This window comes from Bos taurus, chromosome 20 (assembly GCF_002263795.3).
Source record: "Bos taurus isolate L1 Dominette 01449 registration number 42190680 breed Hereford chromosome 20, ARS-UCD2.0, whole genome shotgun sequence".
In the NCBI taxonomy this organism is placed as follows: domain Eukaryota; kingdom Metazoa; phylum Chordata; class Mammalia; order Artiodactyla; family Bovidae; genus Bos; species Bos taurus.
Genome location: NC_037347.1, coordinates 12,586,189 through 12,612,495, shown reverse-complemented (window position 1 = coordinate 12,612,495; position 26,307 = coordinate 12,586,189). Strand labels below are relative to the sequence as shown.

At 39.8% G+C, this 26,307-nt stretch overlaps 1 protein-coding gene across 12 annotated transcripts in view; it reads left to right on the top strand.

The window, feature by feature from the left end:
- The window catches only part of MAST4 (microtubule associated serine/threonine kinase family member 4), a 618,443-nt gene that overhangs the window by 448,423 nt on the left and 143,713 nt on the right, over positions 1 to 26,307 (top strand). The window contains exon 1 of one of the 12 annotated variants that reach the window (XM_024981451.2): positions 3,987 to 4,194. The exons of the other annotated variants lie outside the window; for them this stretch is intronic. Coding sequence (XP_024837219.1) covers positions 4,157 to 4,194 — 38 coding nt within the window. The 5' untranslated portion in view covers positions 3,987 to 4,156. Of the gene's footprint in view, positions 1 to 3,986; positions 4,195 to 26,307 lie in introns of those variants that run through there. 12 annotated transcript variants of the gene reach the window in all.

Here is a 26,307-nt window from a genome sequence, read left to right as displayed (position 1 = left end):
CAATGTTTATCTTATCCTAAGCGTCTTTATTGCCCATTTTAGGACTTTATACATTCTGCTGACTTTGGAATTTACATTTATCAGTGATTTCTATTTTGTTAGAGTTTGGAGTTTCTTGGGAAACTAATTGCAGGCAAAATTCACACACACATGTATATGTGTGTTTATGGTGTTTATGTGTGTATATGTGTGTGTGTGTGTGTGTGTGTGTGTGTGTATTTATATATATATATATATATATGCTTAGTTGCTCAGTCATGTCCTCCTCTTTGTGACCCTATGGATTGTAGCCTGCCAGGCTCCTCTGTCCATGGGGATTCTCCAGGCAAGAATACTAGAATGGGTTGCCATGCCCTCTGCCAGGGGATCTTCCCCATCCAGGGATCGAACCCAGGTCTCCTGCATTGCAGGCAGATTTTTTACTGTCTGAGCCACCAGGGAGCCCATATGTATTGTTATTGTTCAGCCACTTAGTTGTGTCTGACTCTTTGCGACCCCATGGACTGCAGCACGCCAGGCTTCCCTGTCCTTCACCATCTCCTGGAGCTTACTCAAACTCATGTCCATTGAGTCGGTGATGCCATGCAGCCACCTTATCCTGTGTCATCCCCTTCTCCTCCTGCCTTCAATCTTTCCCAGCATCGGGGTCTTTTCTAATGAGTCGGCTCTTCGCATCAGGTGGCCCAAGTATTGGAGCTTCAGCATCAGTCCTTCTTATGAATATTCAGGATTGATTTCCTTTAAGATTGACTGGTTTGATCTCCTTGCAGTCCAAGGGGCTCTCAAGAGTCTTCTCCAACACCACAGTTCAAAAGCATCAATTCATTGGCACTCGGCCTTCTTTATGGTTCAACTCTCACATCCATACGTGACTACTGGAAAAACCATAGCTTTGACTATATGTACCTTTGTGGTCAAAGTAATGTCTCTGCTTTTTAATACACTGTCTATGTTTGTCATAGCTTTTTTTCCAAGGAGCAAGCATCTTTTAATTTCATGGCTGCAGTCACCATCCACGGTGATTTTAGAGCCCCCCAAAATAAAGTCTGTCACTGTTTCCATTGTTTCCCTATCTATTTGCCATAAAGTGATGGGACTGAATGCCATGATCTTCATTTTTTGTAAGTTGAGTTTTAAGCCAACTTTTTCACTCTCCTCTTTCACCTTCATCAAGAGGCTCTGTAGTTCCTCTTCGCTTCCTGCCATAAGGGTGGTGTCATCTGCATATCTGAGGTTATTGATATTTATCCCGGCAATCTTGATTTCAGCTTGTGCTACATCCAGCCTGGCATTTCATATGATGTACTCTGCATATAAGTTAAATAAGCAGGGTGACAATATACAGCCTTGACGTACTCCTTTCCCAATTTTGAACCAGCCTGCTTTTCCATGTCTGGTTCTAACTGTTGCTTCTTGACCTGCATACAGATTTATCAGGAGGCAGATAAGGTGGTTTGGTATTCCCATCTCTTTCAAAATTTTCCACAGTTTGTTGTGAGCCACACAGTCAAAGGCTTTAGTGTAGTCAATGAAATAGTAGTAAATGTTTTTCTGAGTACCTCTAGAATAGACTTTTATCTCTTCACAGGAAAGAAGGAGCTACTTATCTCTGGAAACTTTCTAACCTAACGTGGACATTCATATAGGAGATAGCTTTTTCAGAAAATGTATTAGTTTCAGAGTGAATCACTTGGCTCGCAGGAAGAAGGAACTAGTGAAACTTGGTGAAGTCTCCTAGGGTCATAGACTCAGAAAGCGAGGAAAGCTGATGGATCCACCAGGCTTATTTTGCCATATGAGTGTCTGCTGAAGCTATCTTTGCCATGTTTTATTCTGTCTAATTTTAAACATTACAGTGCTTGTTGATGTCTCAGGACCCTGACTTTGACCTTACGACATGTCTCTTGAGAGTAACTATTATATCTAGCCACTGTCAGATTTCTTAGCCACTAGATCTGAAGAATCTGAACCTATGGCTGGCATAAAAATCTCCTATGTCCCTTTAATATACCTATTTTTTAAAGTGCAATATGATGGATATCTTTTAATTAGAAGCTATAATTATTGAATGTTTTACTTTTACAGATAGATGAAGGGGTTAAGGGGAAAAAAGTATGTTTGCCATGGGAAAAACTGCTAGCTGAAGAAAACACTCTAGGAAATACGGTAAATGAAACCTTTGTTACAGTAAAACAATGGCCATTAAGTGACTATTATGTAATGTTATTTCTTAAGTCTGATCTGGAATGGCTTGTTGCTTTTGGAACTTGGGATAGAGTTCCTGTACAAATATTACTTTCACTTGGCTAATCTCAAGATTTTTGAAACAAAACTGAAGACTTTTCCCTGTAGCTTATCTACGTCAGACACTGAGCATGAAGATACAGAAGCCATGTCAAATGCATTATTTTTCCAAGTGAAGGTTGGTTTTATCCTCTTTGTACTCTCCATTCTGGGCATCCCATGTGGCTCAGTGGTAAAGAGTCTACCTGCCAGTGTAGGACCCGCAGGAGATGCTGGTTTGATCCCTGGCTGGAATAAGCCCATGGGTACGGGAGCTTGATGGCCTTTAGTCCACGGGGTCGCAAAAAGTGGGACATGACTGAGCATATGCACAGGCTTACATATTCTCCATTCTAGACCCATCTAGATAAACACAAATTATTTGCTAATCCAAAAAATAGTTCACTGTAAAATTAGCCTACTCTTGCTTAACTCCTCCAAAGGGCAGACAGGTGGCGGGACAACTGATAGGCACACTCACCTGACTTGGCAGGTTGAATGAATGACTATGAATTTGCATTTTCCATAAAACGTAGTGAAGTGAAAGTCGCTCGGTCGTGTCTGACTCTTTGCGACCCCATGGACGCTACAGTCCATGGAATTCTCCAGGCCAGAATACTGGAGTGGGTAGCCTTTCCCTTCTCCAGGGGATCTTCCCAGCCCAGGGATCAAACCCAGGTCTCTTGCACTGCAGGTGGATTCTTTACCAGCTGAGTCACAAGGGAAGCCCCCATAAAAGATAGGTCCCTAAGTAAAGGAAATTTTTAATTTAAGATTCAAATGGTCATGGTGGGACAGGTAACATATAGGATAGTTCAAGGATGCTTAAGGTCATAGTTGGTGAGGATTCTGCAAAATGAGCTAATATGTTTATGAGTTATAATTTCCTGTGTGCTTTAGGATTTGATGTTTAGGGTTAGATGTTTGGACCACAGAGCTAGTAAGGAATAAAAATTGCCCCATTTTTATGATATGACCTATAAACATTGTATGTTTTTCCTCAATAGATGACTTTTCTCATGTTGATTAAAAAAAAAAAAAAAAAAAAACAACTAACCCTGGAAATCTAGGATTTTTAAGGTGAAAAGTCAATAGTAGTTTTTATAAACCTCCTTAACATGGTAATCCAAATTCAAGATCAGATCTCTGCTTCCTTCAATGTAGTCCTTAGATCTTAGTGATTTTTGTATGTTATTTTTTTACCAGCATTACCCTGGCCAAGATGCCCTCCTGATAGGTTGACTTAAGTTTTTCTTTGAAATTGTTATTGATTACTTATCATTTGATGGCTTCTTTAAAAAAAAAGAAAAAAAAACCTGAAACAGAAGAAATTTTGGTTTATTTTGCCTTTCGAGATTTAATGTTATAATTATTCTACCTTCTCACATCAGACTTAGGGTGATATTTGGATCAAAAGATACAAGTTACTTGAACTGGCCAGATATACTGCAACTTTTTGATGGCATAAAACATTTCATTTCATGGATCCCAGGTTTGAAATCCATGAAGAATAGGGTTCTGACTCTTGGCACAGATAGACATATTCAGAAGTGTTGTATTCAAGCCAGAGTAAACATATATGCCCTTTACACTTTCTTTCGGTTAGCAGAAGTCACTTCTGAACACTTATTTTGGCATTAAGGAAGCTCGTCATGACCTATTGTTCCAGAAAGATTATAGTTCTCACTCTAAGCCAGTTTTCTAGTTCCCATGTAAATGAAATGCCCAGCCGAGAAAACAAGCTTCGCTTTTCAAACCTTCCATTCTTTTAGGCGTGTCCTACAGGCAGGGGCTTGTAGCTGCTCCTTCAGCCTCTTAACAGGTTTGATTTCAAATCTATTTAATAAGAAACTAACATGTTTGGAGGGGATTCATGGCCCAACATTTATGGATTTTGTTGGGAAGTTCCAGGTGTGTATATATCTTAAACTCTATGTTAAGGCATGTGAGACTGAAATGATTTTGGCTTGCTTTGTTTGGTTTGGTTGTTGCCTTCTAGTCATAAGAAGTCTTAGGGATTTGATTGGGAGGGGGCAGCCCCCCATCCTTATGGCCATGTAGCTCCTCTGTCAATTTCTTGTCTTTGGCTGCCTTAAAAGCACTAAAGAAAACTCACATGTTCGTAAACTGGGCCAAAAAAATAGAGAATCCAGAAGCCAGGGGGGATTAACCTCTGAAAGATGGGAAGATAATTACATTTAAAGATACTTGGAGGTACTTATTTATGAGTTATGTATCTCGGTATGATCCTTTTTCTGCTTTGGAGCTCATGGATGAGGCTGAATCACCTTCTGAAAGCTGATACCGTAATAACCTAGTTTGACTCTGTCTGACTTCTGTGGGCAAGTCTGAGGATTTATTGCATTGTCTTATTTATTCATTTGTGTATGAAATATTTATTGAATATATTTCATATGACCAGGACTATGCTTATCACCTGCGAAACAAAGATATGCATGGGTCCTTCTGTTCAAGTAGCTCAATCTAGTGGGGTTAGAAAGTGATGTGGACAGATAATTACGGTAACCTGTAATAGCCAGTAGGAGATCCACCAACATCAGCTCGGGAGGAGGGAGAGGAAGAGTATCTGTTGATGTATGTTGTCTCCTTTAATGCTACCTATAGTATCTCTTATATAGATGAAAAAAAATTGAGGATTATAGAAATTAATTAATTGTCCCTAAATTACTAATAGTACAGGGTAAAACCGGATAAAAACATAACTGGCTATCCTGACTCCAAAGGAAATACAGATCCAACATTGTTCTAATTATTGAAAATAGTATTTGTAAAGAAAGATTTTAGTCACTTAATTTTTATTGTATAGCAGCCTTCTGGTAATTCAAAGATATTTGTGGAATACTGAGTGCTGATAATTTTGATCTTTGCTATAGAAATGCCACCTGCTGTCTAAGGAAAGAGAATAAAAAATAAAAGTAGGTTTTACTTTGTTTTAAAATGCCACCTGCTGATTCTCTTTCCCATTAATGAAAATTGTATATGTATTCTCCTGTAATTTCCCCATCGTAAAGTATCACAGTTTCTAATGGTCTTTGAGTGGGCTTGTGCTTTTGAAATTGAGGTTTTACTTTGTAGTGAAGCTCTGAACAGCTGCTGTCTTACAGGCCTTTTGAATGAATAACACTCTACGACACCACTGCTTGTATTGCTGAGATTTCTAGGCATTATAAAATCCTGTGCATTCACATGAGTATATATATTATGGACTTATCTCAAAATCTTTGCCAATCTTGTAATAGAGTGTGTAGTTCATTTCATAGAAGGAATGAAAATTCTAACCTCTTACATGGCAATATGTTGTGAATGCCAGGAAAGATCTGTTGGGGTTTTAGAGATGAATTGCTTACAGGCTGCTTCTTCACTTTTTAAAAACATACTAATTTCTCTTAAGTATGCTAATGCTAACTACATTCTTAAGGAGATAAATTGATGACACTTAAATGTGTATTATTCTCTTTGAAAAATCATTGAATTTAGAGCACTAGGATGTAACTGCTTTCCTATGCTTAAAACAATTGTGTAAGAATAAAGTGTGAATAATCTATAACATACAAAAGGCACAGATATTGTGTCCAGTGTTCTCTGAACCCCAGAAATCCTTCATTGGCCATGTCTTCGTTCTCAGTGGTGCAGTATGTGAACTGCTTTTGAGAAATGGCTGTCCCTTACCAAGGATGGAGGGGAAAGAAGTCTTTCCTTCAGGTACATTTTTTTAAATGTTAAAGAAGGTGTCTCTCACTGCCACCGATCCAGGTTCCTACTGACACAGGATCTACGGCTCTAATTTACTCACACTAGAAAAAGAATGTCCAGGCAGCCAGGCGTGCTTTACTTTAACACTGTTTATTGAGACAGAATTTACATGTAGTACAACTGTCATTTTTAGGTATGCAGCTCTTGGAGTTTTGACAAATAACATTCATGTAATTATCACAGTGAAGATACAGAATATTTCCATCACCTCAAAGAGTTTTAGGTACTTTTTAATTGTTTGGTGATGCTAATAAAGGTTTAGAATAGCAGGTTTTGTTCTTCCTTCCCAACCCCCTTTAAAAAATTAGCTCCATATTTTATTATGTCTTGCCTAGTTGTGCTCCAGGGTCCTTTTTCTATTTCAGAATCCCAGCTAGGATCCCGTGTTACATTGTGTCATCCTTTTAAACAATCATTTTGATGAAGAAGATGGTTAACTAACATCGTTTGATTACATGGTTGGTAATGTCAAGTAGATACCAGGAAAATGCATCAGAATGAGACACTCGAAAGAGAAGCTTAAACTACCTAAATTGTGTGGTCCATTATCAGTGTATAATAGGCCCTTTGATGCTACGTAGGTGAGGAAGTTTTAAGAAACCAGGTAAACAAATTCTACTAGCAGAAAGTGGTTATAAATAATTTGGTGGTGTTTACTGGGGAAGGAAACAAAGCCATGAGGTGGAAGATTGGAAGGTATGTAATTTAAGACGCAGACTATGGCTGTTAGAAAATAAAGAGACCCAGAAGGAAGCATGGAGTTTTTCCATGCCAGTCTCCAGTATTCTTGCCTGGAGAATGCCAGGGATGGGGGAGCCTGGTGGGCTGCCCTCTATGGGGTCGCACAGAGTCGGACACGACTGAAGTGACTTAGCAAAGACAGGCCAAAACATACATTTTGAGAAAGGTAAAATCAAGATACTTTATTTGCTTTGTAAAATAATATACCATGTCTCTGCATGATTTTTATTATATTTTAATTTCAGTGGAATCTGTGTAACTTTGAGAAGAAAATGTAAACTTATGCCTAAGACTGAAAATGGAGAAAATATGAACAACTGTTAAAATCACCCCGAATTCTAGTGCTCAAATATAAGCACTCTGAAAAATATGGTGTTATCCTTCCCTGTATTTATTCTGGGATGTGTGTGCACATGTGCACATACATATCACAAAACTTATTTTATTGAGCTTCCTGTTTGATGAACTACTTCCCGCACCTCTTAAAGAGGTTCCTTTAAACACCCACCTTTACAATGGTGAGATTTCCAAAACTGTTGAAAACTATAATGTACAAGAAGGCATGGGCAGGAGGTTATCTGTAAAATTGAGGGGACGCATTCAGAATCATGCTGTGAAAGCTGGCCTGCTAGTGAACAGTCAGTCTCACCTGACGTGGGAGTGTCCACGCCGGCTCACTGGTGTGCAGAGTTGGGCGAGGCCATGGATGCCCATGATGTCACCTTGGATGGTCTCAAATTTTAGTTTCTGTTTTTCTCCACCTGTATTCAGATCTCTTTTGAAATGTTCCCTTTAAAAATACTCCTGCTAACTCAGAAAGATTCCAATTACCATCTCCCCACAGGCTTAAATGTTAAACCTCAAGATCTAAACTTTATCCCTTATGTGTGTGAGCAGGCTTGCCAGATGGCAGGCCAATTAATATATTTTTGCAAGGTGTAGAAATGTTTTTTCTCCATAGGGGAACAATGAATCCATCTGCTCCACATCTTCCTTTCCCCTCTGTCCTTTGGGGGAAATCATCATTTAATTTTCAGAAATAAATTGTGCAACTCTCTAAGTAATGCTTTCTGCTTTTTAAGGGAGATGGTTTTAAGAATTGAAACTTTTCCTTACTGTAAGGATGTAACAACCCTATGTCATGGATTAAAATATCTGGACATTGACGTTTCATCCAGGGTACTTTCTTGTTATAAGTTGGACATTACAGAATCATTTATTTAAAAGCTAATTTATAGAAGCCTTAACTTGGAGGCAGCTTCGGAAGCATCTAGTCAGACCCCCTCATTGTAAGATAAGGAAGTTGATGCTTAGGTACCAAAGCTTCAGGCTAGTCTCCAGATTCCAAATGAGGACAATGATGTTGAAAACAAAGTCTTTCATTTCTCAAGGGCAATAAAAGGAGCGAGAACCTTGAGTAAGATTCAACCAGGAAAAGAAGCACATTCATATTTATTGCCTAGTTTTTCTTGAGTTTTAGACAGAGCTGTGTGCATCACCATTACAGTTCTTTTCATACCCAAGTGGCAATTGATATCAACAGGTAATTAACCATTTAGTGTCTGTGTGTTCCCTCCAACTCTGTTAAAGTTCCTGAAGGACCGAGTACCACATCTCTTTTATTTTAAAGTGCTTATAAAGTGTGCTATCCGGGCATGGGATGAATGAATTACTGAGTATGTGAGTATCAGTGGGGTTAGTTTACAAAATCCTTTCAGGGAGTGTTGGAATTCTAGGAGCGTGACCATCTTAGAGCTTTGCCATAATCTGGCACGTTATAATACAGAGGTCGGTTCTTTTTCTCTTGTGGTTATGAAGGTGTTCAGTACTGGGTATTCCAGAAGCTTCCCTTGGGAGGAATGTTTTACCCATAACTCTGGTGGCAAGCACTTTTGCTGTCATAGTTGGGCATAGATTGGGTAATATTAAATGAAAGAAAAGCTTTAGACTTGCCTTCCTATTTTCTTTCTTTCAAGTTGGCTCTTCGTCCTTATCTGCATTTAACCTAATAGACTGTTCATATAGTAGAAAAAGTTCAGACTTTGGGGCAGGGAGACCTTGGTTGGAATCCTGACTCAGTGACAACCTAGACGTGTGATTTTGGCAGGTGACCTTACCTCTGATGCTTGGTTTCCTCATCTTAAGTAGGAATAAATATTTTTTGTGCCTTAAATAAGCTAAATTGTGAAACATTTAGATCAGGGGCAGACAAGATACAGTCTACAGACCAAATCCGCTCTATTACCTGTTTTTATACATAAAGCTTTATTAGAACTCAGCCACACCAGTTCAATTAGATATTATCTATGGCTTCTGGTAATACAGTCGCATAATCCAGTGCAGAAATTCTCATACGAACTGGTTTTGTTCTGAGACTATGTTCAAAAGTCCAGTTTGTTTGTATGTCCAACAAAGTTAGTCTAGATATCCAACTAACGTGATCAGCTATATGGTACTATACTGTAATAGGTTTATAATACTTTTCACACAAATAATACTTTAAAAATAAACTCAAAAGATAAAACATTTTAAATCTTACAGTACAGTACAACAGCTGGCATACAGGGCACGTTCAGATCTTTGAAAGTTCACTACTTGAATGTTCTCATGTAGGGTACTTACTGTAGTTGTAACATGAGACTCTGGTTTGCAAAGTCAAAAACATGTCTGGCCTTCTACAGAAAATCTTTGCCAAACCAGGAGCTAGGGCAATGCCTCACAAATATAGATGCTCAGTAAATATTAATTTGACCTTTTCCATAGATTATTTCAAGCACAGTCTTTCCCTGTAGGCACTCTTAAAAAAAGATGGTGTGGGACCGTCTTCTCTGGTGATTCTTCTAAAGCCCCTGCCCACTTCTGGAGTATGACCAAAGCCTTGAGCCATGACGCAGGCCAGAACACGCCGAGAGAGGTGTCTCCGTGGCTCCCACAGCCCTGATGTGGATGGGGCGTGTCTGAACTCGCACTGGGTGTCATTCACGTGACAGGAATAGAGTTTGCTCTAATCTGAGTGTAAATAAAGGCTCTGCTCGTTTGTAACGTGTCCAGTTTAGTTCGTATTATTTCCCACGGTGAATTAGTAGGTGGGTCCAACCTACACTTCTTCAGAAGCTTCCCAACACAAGTCCTCAAACTGTGGAATTTTTTTCATTTCTACACTAAAAAATCATAGCACATAATAAATACTGTCTTTAGTAAAGGACCTTCTGAAATCTTACAGCAGGATTTTTCTGCAGCAATTGTGGGCCGTTTGAAAGAGAAAGTACTCAAAGGAGCAATAACATTTTTTTGGTTTGTTTATTTTGTTTTGGGTTTTAAGCAAAATGAACTCAGAGTTCTTTCGCAGTTTTGATGAGGGACACCCTGGTGTGTAGTAGAAAACGACGACGGGGAATAGACTGCCAGCATGGGCCCGGTGAGGAGTCAGTGATACATGACTACACTCCACCTCCCACACATGGTGGAGGGAGAGATGGAGGGCCTTAAAGAGCTCTTAAAGAGCTCTTAAGGGCTATTTAGACTTGCTTGTCATTTTTTATTTTAAAGAATGTATTGAGGAATTTTTTTCAGAGTAATAAAGTTTTTTTTTTTTTTAAACATTTCAGCATTACATTGTGTCTTTAAAGATAAAACTGGGAAGAAATTATTAAAAGCATTACCTAAAATTTTGTAAAGTCCTCCTTGACTCTCTGCCTTTCTGTTCCAGCACATTTTAGTGTTTCTGGTGATTCTGCACAGGCTTGTTAGCATTTATCCCAACATGCTGTGATTCTGTATATACTTCTCTGAATTCCCAGCTGATTGTGACTGCCTTGAAGCAGAGACTTTCTGCCAGCATAGTGCCTGGCACATAATAGGCACTTAATAAAGGTTTATAGAATGAAAGCACTCCACAGTGAACATATCTGTGCATATAGCTTTTTCTGTCTTTCGGAGCTATTTTGTTAGGATAAATTCCCAGTATAGAAATTTCTAGGCCAAAGTGACATGAACATGTTTATGAATTTTGATACATCGTGCCGGGTAGCTTTTGTGTCTACTTGAGGTTCCTTCCAAGTTTGTGACTCTCATATCACATGTTATGTTATTGCTAGATTGGCAGTCTGGTGGTTCCATATTTTCTCTAGCAAAAAAAAAAAAAAATGACAGGAGGGTACCTCATTGCCAGATTCAAGTCTGGAATGAACATTGCATATGCTTTAGGATGAAAAGCTTCTAAAAGAATGAAAATTCCTCCTGTGGAACGTGGGAAATAGAGGGAAGCAAGCAGCAGGGGCAAGATGCAGGGTTAAGGACACTATTATAGGAGCAAATAACTCCTGGACTTTTACTGCTGCTCTGAACTTTTACTGTACTGTCATCAATATTTCATGAAAGCAATTGGCTATTTCTTTTATTTGTTTTTTACCCTCAGCACATTTAATGTTCAAAAGTGAAACATTACTAAATGCAAAGTGCTATTAATGCACATTCCAAGATCTGCTTTTATCAAGGTTTGAAATTGTTTGTCTAATGTATTATGCATCTCCATCTTCAATTGATCTGATTTGTGCGTGTGAAATAAGATTGCGTCTCCACGCTGTGACCTTGGGCAGTGCTAGCTTTTTTTGAGTTTGAATTTCCCCTTCCTCGTCTAGTACTTGGCAGGCTCATAAATGAGCATGATAAATAACCATTCTACCTTTTGGTACAAATATGCTATTGGTGCATACCTGGAGTCACCTAAATGCCACTTCATAGATGGCATACAAAGTTTATGGGGGATAAGCCGAATGCAGCAAGTGTGAAGTGAAAGTAGTTCAGTCGTGTCTGACTCTTTGCAGCCCCAAGGACTATACAGTCTATGGAATTCTCCAGGCCAGAATAATACTGGATTGGCTAGCCGTTCCCTTCTCCAGGGGATCTTCCCTACCCAGGAATTGAACCAGGGTTTCCCGCATTGCAGGTGAATTCTTTACTAGCTGAGCTACCAGGGAAATCCTGAATATACCAAGGGCATCGTTCAATTAGAAATATCCTGTGTTTAGATTGAGGATTCTCATGAGTACAAAAGTTTAACAGATATTTTAAAGACTTTGTGAATATTCTGTGTTCAATATTCCATTGTGCACATATTCTCTTCCAGCTCGGCTTCAATCTGTTCATACTCAGACCTGTGACTTCAATCTCTGAGAATTAGATGAAGGAATTAAAAAAACTTCCCGTATGCTAGATCTGACTTTCGGGGAATATCCCTCATCTTTTCCAGCAAACTAGAGCCTCTGGGCCTTGATCTAGTTAGACATATGTAGGAGGATCTCTGAGAAGCCAGTAATTATATGGTAGCACATGACCACAGTTGGGTCATTTCAAGCCGCAGCTGTTAAGGACTGTATGAGCAATGAAGTCAGATGATCTTGTTTTTAGTCACATTTCTGCCACTAACAAGCTGTGTGACATTAGCAAGATTTCCTAGGCTGTCTACTGCTAACCAGTTTTTAAAATCCTGGATTCTATTGACAGTATGGTGAAACCTATGAACCACTTTTCAGAATAGTATCTTTTAAGTGTATAAAATGAAATATATAGAATTATAAAGAAAGCCAGTTATATTGAAATCATCATTAAAACATTAAAAATTGATGATTTTTGTGATTCTTTACTAGTACATCAGATATCAGGAGTTAGAAGTGTGTCTCAGTTCAGTTCAGTTGCTCAGTCGTGTCCAACTCTTTGCGACCCCATGATTCGAAGCACGCCAGGCCTCCCTGTCCATCACCAACTCCCAAGGTTCACTCAGACTCACATCCATTGAGTCGGTGATGCCATCCAGCCATCTCATCCTCTGTCGTCCCCTTCTCCTCCTGCCCCCAATCCCTCCCAGCATTAGGGTCTTTTCCATTGAGTTTATCAAAACACTGATTTGGGGCACTGGCATAATTAAGGGACTGTTTTGCCAGGAAAGTAACATTTGATTCACCTGGGAAGTTACCTGGGCAGTTAGTAGTGAGAAATTCCCTGGGTTTCATCTATTGCTTTTATCTAGCATGTAACTAGGGCTTCGTAGGTGGCACCAGTGGTAAAGAACCTGTTTGCCAATGCAAGAGACATAAGGAATGTGGTTTTGATCCCTGGATCAGGAATAGTCCCTGGAGGAGGAAATGGCAACCCATTCCAGTATTTTTGCCTGGAGAATCCCATGGACAGAGGAGCCTGGAGGGCTACGGTCCACGGGTCTCAAAGAGTCGGACATGACTGAAGCAACTTAACACATGCATAGGAAGCTCAGGAAATAGTAACACGGGAGAAACAGTTGTAACCCTGGTCCTTTCCCTTTGGAGGGACCCAAAAATCAGAGCTAATGGGAATGTGACTGTGTCCCTGTTCTATGTGTATTAAGCTATGTCCTTTGCTTGCATTGCTAAGTCACTTCAGTTGTGTCCGACTCTGTGCAACCCCACAGACAGCAGCCCACCAGGCTTCCCCGTCCCTGGGATTCTCCAGGCAAGGACACTGGAGTGGGTTGCCATTTCCTTCTCCAATTCAGGAAAGTGAAAAGTGAAGTCGCTCAGTCATGTCCGACTCTTAGCGACCCCACAGACAGCAGCCCACCAGGCTTCCCCGTCCCTGGGATTCTCCAGGCAAGGACACTGGAGTGGGTTGCCATTTCCTTCTCCAATGCAGGAAAGTGAAAAGTGAAGTCGCTCAGTCGTGTCCGACTCTTAGCGACCCCACAGACAGCAGCCCACCAGGCTCCTCCATCCATGGGATTTTCCAGGCAAGAGTACTGGAGTGGGTTGCCATTTCCTTCTCCAGTGCATGAAAGTGAAAAGTGAAGTCGCTCAGTCATGTCCGACTCTTAGCGACCCCACAGACAGCAGCCCACCAGGCTTCCCCGTCCCTGGGATTCTCCAGGCAACGACACTGGAGTGGGTTGCCATTTCCTTCTCCAATGCAGGAAAGTGAAAAGTGAAGTCGCTCAGTCGTGTCCGACTCTTAGCAACCCCACGGACTGCAGCCTACCACGCTCCTCCATCCATGGGATTTCCCAGGCAAGGGTACTGGAGTGGGGTGCTTTCATTAGAGGAGCCTGTATCTTTCAGCATCTCCCCATCAGAGCATCGCCACGTCTTTGTGATAACCACGCATTTTACACAGAAATTGTGTGCTGCTCCCACCTACTTACCAGACTGGAATTGTATTGCCTCACTGGAAAGTAAGATCTTTGAAGTAAAAAGAAGTTAAGGAATAATAGTGATAAAGCACTACTCATTTACTTAAAGTTGTCTTCTTTCCTATACTTTCTAAGTGTTTTAATTATGGAGGTCTAAGTATGTTCTATGTGAGAGGAGTGGCAGGCTAAATTTATCCCAATTCTTTCAGAAAATGGAAGCCGTTTCTTTTCATTACCTTCCTACCCCCTTCAATTTTGCATTTTGGAGAGAAAAAAAATTTTTTTTCTTGAGAACTGTAAATACTTTTAAGTGTCACACCACTTGCCTAATTCAGCATCGCTTCACAATATTCATTGCAAATGGAAAGCAGGATTCCTTTTAGCTTTGCAGTTGCATTATAAATGCCTCCATGTTAATCTGGGTACGAACTCTTAGTCTGATAAATCTGGGAGTGGAGAAGTGTTGAGATTTGATTTGTCCATTTGCTTGTGAAAGGTAGTTCATGTAACCATAAGAATGCTTTGTAAACGTGGACTCATTTTCAGATTAAAAGATCCTCCGCCAAATTAGACTGGAAGCCTGAAGCATAGGCAGTAAGCAATTTTTCCTCCTTTAGGTGCTGCTATGGATCCATATCTGTTATTGACTCTTCTAGGGTTTTCATGCAATTTTCTATCAGGGTCGTTTATGCTAATCAGCATGAAACAGAATAATTGTAAATCATAGCCCCTTAGGCACATTTTTCTCTCCTGTAATACTTGAGACCACAGAATTATGTTCAAAAGAGATGAGAAAAACAATCCATCATTTTTCACTGACTCATGAAGTTGATGCAGATGTGGATGGTAAGGACTCCTTCCATCCTTATATTTGGACTTCACTTTATATTTTAATTCTGAATGCCAGTCAGTGCAAATGAAACTCGCTGTGAAAAGAAATCAGGTTTAAATTAGCCAGTTACCTTTATTTGTGGAAATACAAATACATCATGTTAAATATGGAAGGCAGAATAACTATAATATACCCTATTTTAATGTTTGTGCATAAGATTATTAAAAGTTATCTTCATCAGGATGGCATGTTTATGTAATTATTGTAAATTATCAGAGTTATTGCCTGAAGATGTGTAAGGATATTTATCTACATATTTAATGATACAATTCAGATAATTAGTGCAAAAGACAGCAATTTTTTTACTTTAATGTTATACTAAGATAGATAGCTTGTAGTGTTTACATTTATTTGTAGTATTGAACTCATTAAAATACATGGTTATTACAAAAGCAAAGTAAAATATATCTGTCTTGACCAGTAACTCATACATGTCATGTATGCCTTAGTCTCGTCAGAGTTCCAGCTATGCCGTGGAAGCAGTCAACTTTAGCGGTAACCGTATATCCCTGTGCATACCCGCAGATGAATGCGGATGTGTTGTGTACATAACACAGTCTGGCTGGGCTGAGGATACAATTCCAAAAGGAAACCTATTCAGTAATAGAGGCTTCAGATACGGTGCCTGGAAGCGGAGCTGCCTCTACCTGTGGACCTGCATATGAAAGATGGGAACCTTTTTCTAGTTTTCTTTGGATCGTTCCAAATGAAAACTTGGCTTGTCAAAATGGAAAGCAGAAGCTGTATACTCCCAAAGAAGGATAAGCCTTTTCTGCTTTAGAGTTTTCAGGCTAAAGAAGGTTTGTGGATTGTCACCCAGAAGAGTTGGATGAAGGAGTTGTTTGACTCCCAGTTTGTTTGAAACAATTCAGATACATCCTTACTTCATGGAAGCCATTCCTTAGCATCAGTCTGTTGTCATGGCCACTTTTGAGTTTAAAATGTGCTTGAAAGCAAGGGAGATCTCGCTTGGGAGATGAGGCTTGGACCGTGGTGGTGGGCGCAGTCTGCTCCCCATCCTCTGCATCTCTTGGTTCATGAATTCAGTCGATATTAGTTGAGCACCTTCTTTATGTAAGGGATTGTTCTGAGGAGGCAATGGTGAAGGAGACAGGTAGTTCTAGTCCTCTTGAAAGCTTGCGGTTTCATGGGGAGTGCAGTGGGCGGAGACAAGGGGAGAGGAAGACACAAAGGATTAACAAGAATTTACAGCCCTGTGTGTGATTATGTCTGTGCTTACCCACTGTTAGCCATGTTGCGGTGGGGCGGGCATAAAACATTTTGAGAGTGTCCCAAGGATTTGTACCAGAAAGTGAGCTTTCAGAAAATTTAAGCAGGTTGGTTTTTCAGATGTCCCTGAAACTGGAGACTCAGGAAGCAGGGCATCTTGGGTAAAGATGATCATTTCAGTTGGAGAGTCACTGAATTGGTGCTTCCTTAAATACCCTCATGGAAGTGTGCTGCTGACTATTGGAAACAAGCATCTGGAACCTGGGAAGAGTTCTGGGTTGGGGAGTAAGAGTCATCAACCCAAAGACTAATGGTGGTGGTTTAGTCGCTAAGTCATTTCCGACTCTTGTGACCCCATGGACTGCAGCCTGCCAGACTCCTTTGTCCATGAGATTCTCCAGGCAAGAATACTGGAGTGGGTTGCTATTTCCTTCTCCAGGGCATTTTCCTGACCTAGGGATCCAACCTGGGTTTCCTGCTTTGCAGGCAGTCTCCTGCCTTGCAGGCAGATTCTTCACCGACTGAGCCACCAGGGAAGCTCCAGTATTAATGACAAGCGCTCAAGTTACTTAGTGTTGAGTATTTTTCTTCCAAGAGTCTCAAGTATTTAGGACTGCCTAGACCCAGGGACCGAATCTAATCTTTTGGACCTTCTCTTTTCACAAGTGAAGTGGAGACGATTTGTACATGGTTTAGGTAGTGTTTTCTCTGCAGGACAAGCTGCAGAAACATATACCTATCTTGTATGTAAACATGTGCTTTTACTTTGAAATGGTGTTTGCGATCTAGGTATCTTTGGTCATGGAAAAGCCATAGCTACGGAAGTTTCATGGTAATTCTGGAATTTTCAATATAGTTAAAAAGTATGTTGGGAACAATTTCTGTTGTCTCAAATGGCAAGATTTCATTCTTCTTTATGGTATATAGAATATGGTGTATATATGTACCATGCTAAGTCACTTCAGTCATGTCTAACTCTTCAAGACCCCATGGGCTATAGCCCACCAGGCTCCTCTGTCCATGGGGTTCTCCAGGCAAGAATACTGGAGTGGGTTGCTGTGCTCTTCACCAGGGGATTTTCTCAACCCAGGGATCAAACCCACGTTTCTTTACGTTTTTCTGCATTGGTAAGCAGGTTCTTTACTACTAGCACTACCTGGGAAGCTCCATATATGTACGTGTGTGTGTGTGTGTGTGTGTGCTTGTGTGTATATATATATATATATATATATATGATCCTGTCTTCTTTATCATCTATTGATGGGCACTAAGGTTGCTTCTACATATTTTTCTTTCATTGAAGTATAGTTGATTTACAACATTATGTTACTTTTATAGATGTTCAGTACAGGGATTCAGATACACATATGTTCTTTTTCAGATTCTTTTCCCTTCTAGCTATAGTTCCTGTGCTATGCAGTCCACAGCTTGACTGTTGTAAATAATGCTGCAATGAACATAGAGATGCACGTATTTTTTTTTCAAATTAATGTTTTTGTTTTCTTTGGATAAATATCCAGAAGTAGAATTGCTAGATCATATAATAGTTCTTTTTAAAATTTTTGAAGAACCTCCATACTGTTTTCCATGGCAGTTGCACCAATTTACCTTCCTACCAACAGTGCATGAAGGTTCCCTTTTTCTCCACATCCTCACCAATATTTACTTCTTTTCTGTTTGATAATAGCTATTCTGACAGGTGTAAGGTGGTGTCTTATTGTGGTTTTGGTTTGCATTTCCCTCGTGATTGGTGGCGTTGAACACCTTTTCATTTGCCTGCTGACCATCTGTATGTCTTTCTTGCAAAAATATCTCTGTAGATCCTCTGCCCACTTTGCAATCAGGCTTTTTTTTTTTTTTGGTTTTGAGTTGTGTGAGTTATTTCTGTATGTTGGGTATAAATCCCTTATCGGATGTATCATTTGCAAATATCTTCTCCGATTCAGTAGGTGGCTGTTTTTTGTTTGTTTGTTTTTGATAGTTCCCTATGCTAAGTGAAATAAAGCAGACAGATAAAGACAAAAAGACAAATAGTATATGATTTCACTTATGTGTTGAATCTAAAATACAAAAGAAATGAACAAAAAAGAAACAGTTATAGATACAGAGAGCAAACAGGTGGTTGCCAGAGAGGAGGGGAGTAGCAGGAGGAAAGAAATAGGTGAGGGAGATTAAGATGTAGAAACTTCCTGTTACAAAGTAAATGAGTCATGGATATAAAATATCCAGTGTGGGAAATACAATGAATAAGTATGTAAGATCTTTGTATGGTGACACATAGTAAGTAAAAGTATCATGGTGATCAGTTTGAAATGTATAGAAATATCTAATCACTATGTTGTATAACTGGAGAAGGCCATGGCACCCCACTCCAGCACTGTTGCCTGGAAAATCCCATGGACAGAGGAGCCTGGTGGGCTGCAGTCCATGGGGTCGCGAAGAGTCGGACACAACTGAGCGACTTCCCTTTCACTTTTCACTTTCCTGCATTGGAGAAGGAAATGGCAACCCACTCCAGTGTTCTTGCCTGGAGAATCCCAGGGACGGTGGAGCCTGGTAGGCTGCCATCTGTGGGGTCGCACAGAGTCGGACACGACTGAAGCGACTTAGCAGCAGCAGCATGTTGTATAACAGAAACTAACATAGTATTGTAGGTCAATTATACTTCAAAAGCGAACTCAGAAAATGAGATGAGATTTGTGGTTACCAGAGGTGCAGAGTAGGGGGAGGGTGATTTGGATGAAGGCAGTCAAAATGTGCATCCTTCTGTTATAAGATAAATAAGTGCTCAGGACTTAACATACAACATGATACCTGTAATTAACTCTGCTGTTTATTATATATGAAAGCTGTTAAGAGAGTAAATCCTAAAAAGTTATCCTCACAAGAAAAATATTCTTTTTTCTATTTCTTTAATTTGTATCTGTATGAGATGATGGACGTTCACATGTTCACTGAAGCTTATGGTGATACTCACTTCATGATGTGTCTAAGTCAAAACATGATGCTGTACGCGTTACACTTAAACAGAGCTGTGTGTCAATTATATCTCAATAAAACTGGAAGAAAAAACTACATTGGGGAATCTCGCCATCCTGTATATTCTGTCTCTAAGGAAAAAGAAATGTATGGAATGAAATAATAGGAGTTGAGTAGGAAATTGAAGTCGCAAAATTCTGTGGCATAGCGATAATGATTTTTGATTGTTCAGTTTTTCTTTGGTATTTCATTGTATTTTTCTTGACAGAAACAAAAAGCATTTTTCATTGAAAAGTGCTCTGTTGGCAGCATGATTTCTGGGTCCACATAGAGGAAGAATGAGGTGGACAGAATGGTAGAAATTTTAGAAGGAAAGCATGTTTCCTCATATGGGGAAAAGGTAGGAGTAAGAAAAACATGTTTATTCTTGTTAAGTTTAAAATCTGATGTTGACCACATCATTGAAATGGCTTTACAGTTTGTGTTGTGTATGGATCTGTACAAAGTTCCTAATTAATCTGAAAATTAATCCAGGAAGATCCCCTGGAGGAGGGCATGGCAACCCACTGCAGTGTTCTTGCCTGGAGAATCCATGGACAGAGGAGCCTGGTGAGCTATCATCCATAGGGTTGCAAAGAGTTGGACATGACTGAAGTGACTTAGCAGCAGCAGCAATCTGAAAATAAGACATACATTATTTTTATACATTTTGAGATATTTAAAATTACATATTGCATTTAATTTTTTTTAATGTAGATACCTTTAAAGTGGAATTTATGACAGTTTCACAATTCATTGTAAAATGCTGTGTATGTTTAGGAATAGTATAGCATTGTAAGTCCAAATTTCAAATTAAGTATACAGTTGACTCTTGAACCATGCAGGGTTAGGGGGTAGGGGTGCCCCTCAGAGTAGTCAAAAATCTACCTGTAACTTAGAGTCAACTGTTTGTATCCAAGATTTTGCATCTCTGGATTTAGCCAACTGAAATCATATGATACTGTCGTATTTAGTAAAATCCACATGTAAGTGGACTCGTGCAGTTCAAACCTATGATGTTCAAGGGTCAACTGTGTATTTTTATCTAAATGTTTTGTATACGTGTGGATAAAGATCATTCACTTACTTATAGTTCTTCATTTCACAAATAAGTTTCCAGTGCAATTCAGTATTAAAGCTCAGTTAACTTAGAGGCAATATCTGATGGTGTAGATTTTTTCCTTTTGAATCTTGGCTTGACCCAGGCTAGTACTGATTGAAAGCCCTGAGATGACCACCTGGTTAGTGGATGGAATGACGTGTTTGTCCATTTGCTTCTGGATGAGGTAATCATAGCCCTGGGAGCAGAAGCACATCATTTGAGTGACATTTTACTTCAAAAAATATATGTGATGATTTCTGTAAATCTGCATTCTAGAATAGTCTTGTCAGAGTTCCAGGGATAGTATTTGGGATAAGACCTGTCATGTGTATGGTAATGCGGTTGTGGTTTTAAACGCCTCCATTCTGTCTTATAGTCTCAGGTGGCCCTAGTTTGAAACATTAAAACCATATGGTCTTTATATATTTGAGTACCTACTGTGTGAGTAAGTGTTCTCTGCCTCAGCCTTTTCCTGTCTTAGGTGTTTGTGTCACTAGCTTGCAATGTCTCATTTTGTAGAACCTTGGATGTCTCAATAGCTCTATTTTAATTTAGTATCTTGGTTCAGTAGAGTATTGTGCTAAAGATGCCACAGTCATGAGTGCTGATTCCATGCCAGTCAGCTTTTACAGTGAAAATTAATTTTCCTGTAGCTTCAACTGGGGTTTCAGAATTGGCTGATGATATTTGATTACTTTTGTTCAAGTATAGATGAGGCTATCTAATTCATTAACTGTACTGGAGAAAAATAAAACTGATGCCTATTGGGTAGAATTTTTCCAAATGTCCCGGGATACTGTTTTTTCCTGTGTGAAGAAAAGCATTTCCTTTCATCTGTGGGTAACCTCCCACTAGAGTAAAATCTCTCTACGCATTATTTCCACAAACTTATTTCTATGTAAGTTCTTGGTGAATGGAGCCACCAGTCTCCTGGTAGTTATATCCCAACCTGCGCCCTCTTCACGGACAGGGAAGCTGTCAGCTTGTGGCTGCTCCAGCAGAAAACACTGGGCATATCCTGGAATAGATGGCTGATAAGGGTCATCTCTTGTCACCTCTTTAACTGGATTTATTGCTTTCGAATTTTTTAATAAGGACATATTTTAAGGTCTGTCTGGGGACTGAGAGCTCTGATCATTCATGCAGTGAACTTTGAATAAGTTGGTAAGATTGACTGGACCCTATTATCATAATGGATGGTGACTATTTGACATTTACAGTGGTATGCTCCATTTGCACTAAAATAAGTGAATTTGTATTTAAAAATAATTGACCAATCTGATTTCCTATCAAACCTAAAATAGAGGTAATTTGCATTCAAAGTTAAAACCTGAAAAACTGCATGCAGATTTAGTGGCGATTTGCTGAAGATGTCCATTGGTGAAATCCCATTCAACCTGACTGAATCGATCTTTAGCCTGAGAAAGAACAGGAATCACGTTACTGTCCTGGGCCTACGTCTAAGGTGTTAGCTTTTCTGAATACATGAGGATTTTTATTAAGTGCATATTTTTCATCAAACCTATTGGCCTTCCTGCCTACTGACCTGTTTCTAGGTCAGGATGGCAGTTCTCCCCATGGAGTCAGTGTTAATTCTAGCTTCTTTCCTTAGAGTTCTGATTTGTACAGCTCTTCCAGGTGGAGACTCAGATCACTGGTACCCTTTGCTGCCCATGATACATGTGGAAATGAGTCAGTGGAAAATTCACTTACTCATTGTGACCTACTTCTGTCTCTTGCATTGAAGGTGTGCTAATTTGTCAAAAGCCATCTGTCCCCCTTCCAGAAACCCTTGCTTCACTGCAACTTTAACCCCTTAGCCTACAGATTCTTTTATAATATTTACAGTTACCTGAATATGTTGATTATCCTGTTGTATTTGCAGTCTGCTTTAGATTCAGCCCTAGAGGCCAGGGATAGGATCTGCCTTTGTATAGCTCTCAGTACATCCTGACCCACGATCTCTGCTTTCTAATGAAGATTCTTGGCTTTTAAGGAGAAACTATAAAATGGTTAACTTTTACTAATTTAAGAAAGGAAGGTTTATTATGCCAGAGTTTGCTGGGAGCAAACTTCTCACCCATTTTCAGCAAAACTTTCCTTTTCTCAGTTTTATTAGCGTATTCTTAGAGATTACTCATTTATCCAACAAGGTTTAATCAGCTTTTCTGTCAGGTATTGTACGAGGGTCACAAAAACAGTAAGATGCTTGCCTGCAGGAACCTTATAACCCCTAGTAAAAGGACTCCATGCAGTCATTTTAGAGTAAAGCAGTTTAAACATCATTTTAACTGAACATTCCACTGTATGTAGAACCATATAGTCCATGGAATTCCCCAGGCCAGAATACTGGAGTGGGTAGCCATTCCCTTCTCCAGGGGATCTTCCCAACCCAGGTCTCCCGCATGGCAGGTGGATTCCTTACTAGCTGAGCCACCAGGGAAGCAGAACATTCCATGCCAACACCCAAATTAGGATTACTTCTTACCTGACTTTGTTGCTTTCAGTGTTAGTCTTGCTGCTCTCACTTTATGCAGTCACATATATACTGTCGAACTTCATGGAAATGGTGAAAGAATTTATTGAGAAAAATATGATTCTAAACTCCAAAAAAAGAAAGCGATGTGTCTTATGTATTTTATTAAGCACAGATACAGAAACACACACGTGTAGCAACTACAAACAACATATAGTAGCTCAGATTCATTGCTATTGACTTCATGTCCACTGTTGCACAGACTTCAAAGTATTAAAAGTGATAGAACATATGTACAATTTCAAAAGATATATTTCAGTCCAGCATTATCTAAGATAATCATTGTATGTCTTAGTATATGAATATTTTTTGCCCGAGTCTAACCACATTCTCAGATTAGGAATGAACAGTCTTACTTAAAGTTAATATACAGAGAAGTAAATGGAAACCAGCATTTGACGAGTAGAATAGTATTTTTGAAACCTATCTTGTTCTTGGCAGTTATTTGGTTTTTTACTGTGAACAACTCACCCTTAAAAAACGAAATTCATGCTGACTTAATAGCACTTTTTAAAAAGTGGCAGCTATTAACATTAAAATAATAAAGTAGAGTTTTGTTCTCTGCTCACTGTTGGAGTTGTGAACACTGCTTTATTTGGATCTTAATTTCTCTGTGCTTTTTTCAGATTGTTGTAGATACCACTCCTTTTTGGGGAAAACTCGTAGAGAAGAAACTCAAGATCAGACTGGGCTAGTTTGCTGTGATACATTGCAGCCTAGACACGGTGTTATATTCTAGAAAATGTTCTGTGCTTTTTCACCAAAAGAGAGACGCTTCTGGTCAAAGTTGTGAGTGAAGCAGTCAATTCTAAAGTAACTGAGTGATGGTGAAGCAGAGTTGTAGTGCTGCAGCAAAGATGTGTGGTGTCCTGTGAGTTTTGTCACCGTAGAATGATCTAGATTTTGCTCTATGGACGAGTTGATTAACTTTGACTCTACTGTGGAAAGACAGTTTGCTTGTTTTCATTTTCTCCTTATAGTTGTCACCTTTATCTTTGCTTTTGCAGCCATTTTCTATGATAAGCAAAATAAGTTTGTTTCAAAGGAAAGTATCAGTTTGTTGTCAAATAATATGACATGGTGGATCCTCATCTACATACGGATTCATCTGGAGATGCACATGAACAATGACGTCTGAGAACAGGATTTTGCACTCTATTGCCATTCATTATAGCTGTACCCTCTTTATTTATTTGGTTCTCAGTGAAGGAGACCCTTCATGGTATTTTATTCTTCACACCAGAACACTTTTCCAATGGAGATTAGAACATAAGCCTCAGTTGGCCAGGGACTTAGTATACAATGTCTTATCTGGCTTTGTGCAGTCTCTTCATTTAAAACCACTTACCTGAAAGGCTTATATCTTTTGTTGTGGTGTCATCAGAAGCCACACCTGAGAATTTGGCATTGTTCCTTGGAGCTTATTCAGATGTTTTCTGCTAAGCTGCTTTTTATGTAAGATGTTGAAAATCGAATTATCCTGTCTGGGCCCTGAACTCCTAGCCTGATTAAAATGATCCCTGTCACCACAAAAGCATGGCATTTCTGCAGTCTTTGGAGATTCAGGAGGGGAGTGAATGGGGTCCATGCCCACTGACACTTGTGGGCATTTGGGTGGGGCTGGAGGGTTATGAAACAGTGATTGCAAAACCACAGGTCCTTCCACCCTCCCTGTGGTGCTGGATTCCTAATTTAGGTTTTTCTTCCATTGGTTCTATGGCCACGAGTTCTGCGATGAGAACTAGGTGGCCTTACTAAGATCTCAGGCTGTGTAATAACAGGTGAAGTGTTCCACATCACTAACTCCAATACTAGAAGCTTTATGCTTTCTTAACATGTGACAGTATGATTCCAGTTAGTTCAGCATTGCAGCTTCAGCTTTGCAGGTTTTCTGCAAATTTAATGTAAGACAATATTCCAATGCGATATGTAATAATTCCACTTGAATATAAATTCAATAATTAGATCTCTAAGAGGAGTGAATAGATTTAATGATGAATGCTGGGGAAAGATGATGTCTGTAGAATTCTTTGTTGTTTTAGAGTAGCTGGTTATGTCTACCACTATAGAAATCATGTACACTGTGGATATTCTAAAAGGATAATCTTCATTAATGAGTGTATTCCTCTAATGCCTGGGGGGTGAATTTATAAGCAAAAGAAAGATTCCTCAGAAGGTTTGCTGATTTTGACAGAACCATTGTGATGACCTGCATTTACTTTCAAACCTCTGCAACTTCTGAGTTATATGTGGGGCTGTTATTGGCATTTTAAGTCAAGGAGACCTTATTCCTTTTGGCTTTGCCATTTGTTGAGCCAACCAAGCCTGCCAAAGTCTTAGCTGTGTCCTCCCCACATCATTAATAACTATTAAAGTTGGGCCCAGCCCAGCTTTGATTAGTACCAACTGTGACTATGCAACTAGCAGCCATTGGATTGTAATTAAAAGGGCATAAACAGTTCCTGTCCTTAGAAAACTGTATGGTCAACATTCTGTGCTTCGTGTTTTAAATCACATTTTGAGGAGGGCTGAGCCTTTGCTAAAACAATAAAATGTCATTTACTGATGATTCCTAAGAGAGACCTTACTGATATTTTGGGTTGCTGTGAGTTAGGACTGGCTGGTACTTCCCAACCAAGGGGATCTGGTGTGCTGTTTTTTCTACTATAGCTGTTGAGTTGTTTCTTTTCTTTTTTTATGTCACTTTATTGAGGTAGAGTTGACATGCAAAAAGCTGTGAGTATTTGATGTATACAGTTTGATCGGTTTGGAGAATTATGCACCCATGAAACCATCACCACAAAAAAATTAGCTATGAATCCTGCATCCTCTAAATCTGGGAAAAATATGTGTGCGTTGTAAAGAAAAACAGATGCTTTTGAAAAATACTGCTCACCATGATTCCCAGGAGGAATGGAGAGCGGTAGAGACTTGATGACAAAGTACCTATGACCGGGTCATTCACTGAGATACTAATTTGTGGTATTCTTTCTACTGAGCCTTCCCTGGTGGCTCAGATGATAAGGAATCTGCCTGCAATGCAGGAGACCTGGATTTGATCCCTGGGTCAGGAGGATCCTCTGGAGGAGGGCATGGCAACCCACTCCAGTATTTTTGCCTGGAGAATTTCATGGACAGAGGACCCTGGGGGCTATACAGTCCATGGGGGTCACAAAAAGTTGGACATGACTGAGCGACTGACACTTTCACTTCTTTCTTCAATGCCATACTATAGCTTCTTGGCCTTTCTGAAATGGTCAATTGGAAACCAGCAGGACTTCCTACTCATCTATGTCACTTCTAGTTGAAGCCCACATGAAATGGTGAGACCTGGTCTGAGCTGGGGTATGGGTACACGAGACGCCTATACTGGGTAAGAACGTCTCTAACTGGCACCGGCAAAGCAAACGTGGCTCCTGTTCCTAACTCTATCACCATGTACCTCTTGAAGCCCTGCTTGAAAAGGAGTGGACACAGGTCACATGGCCAGATACACCACCAGGCACATGTGCCTTCTCGCATTCCTGCCTTGGCCTCAGGGAAGCGCACCCTTGTCTTCTAGGCTTTGGCAGCTC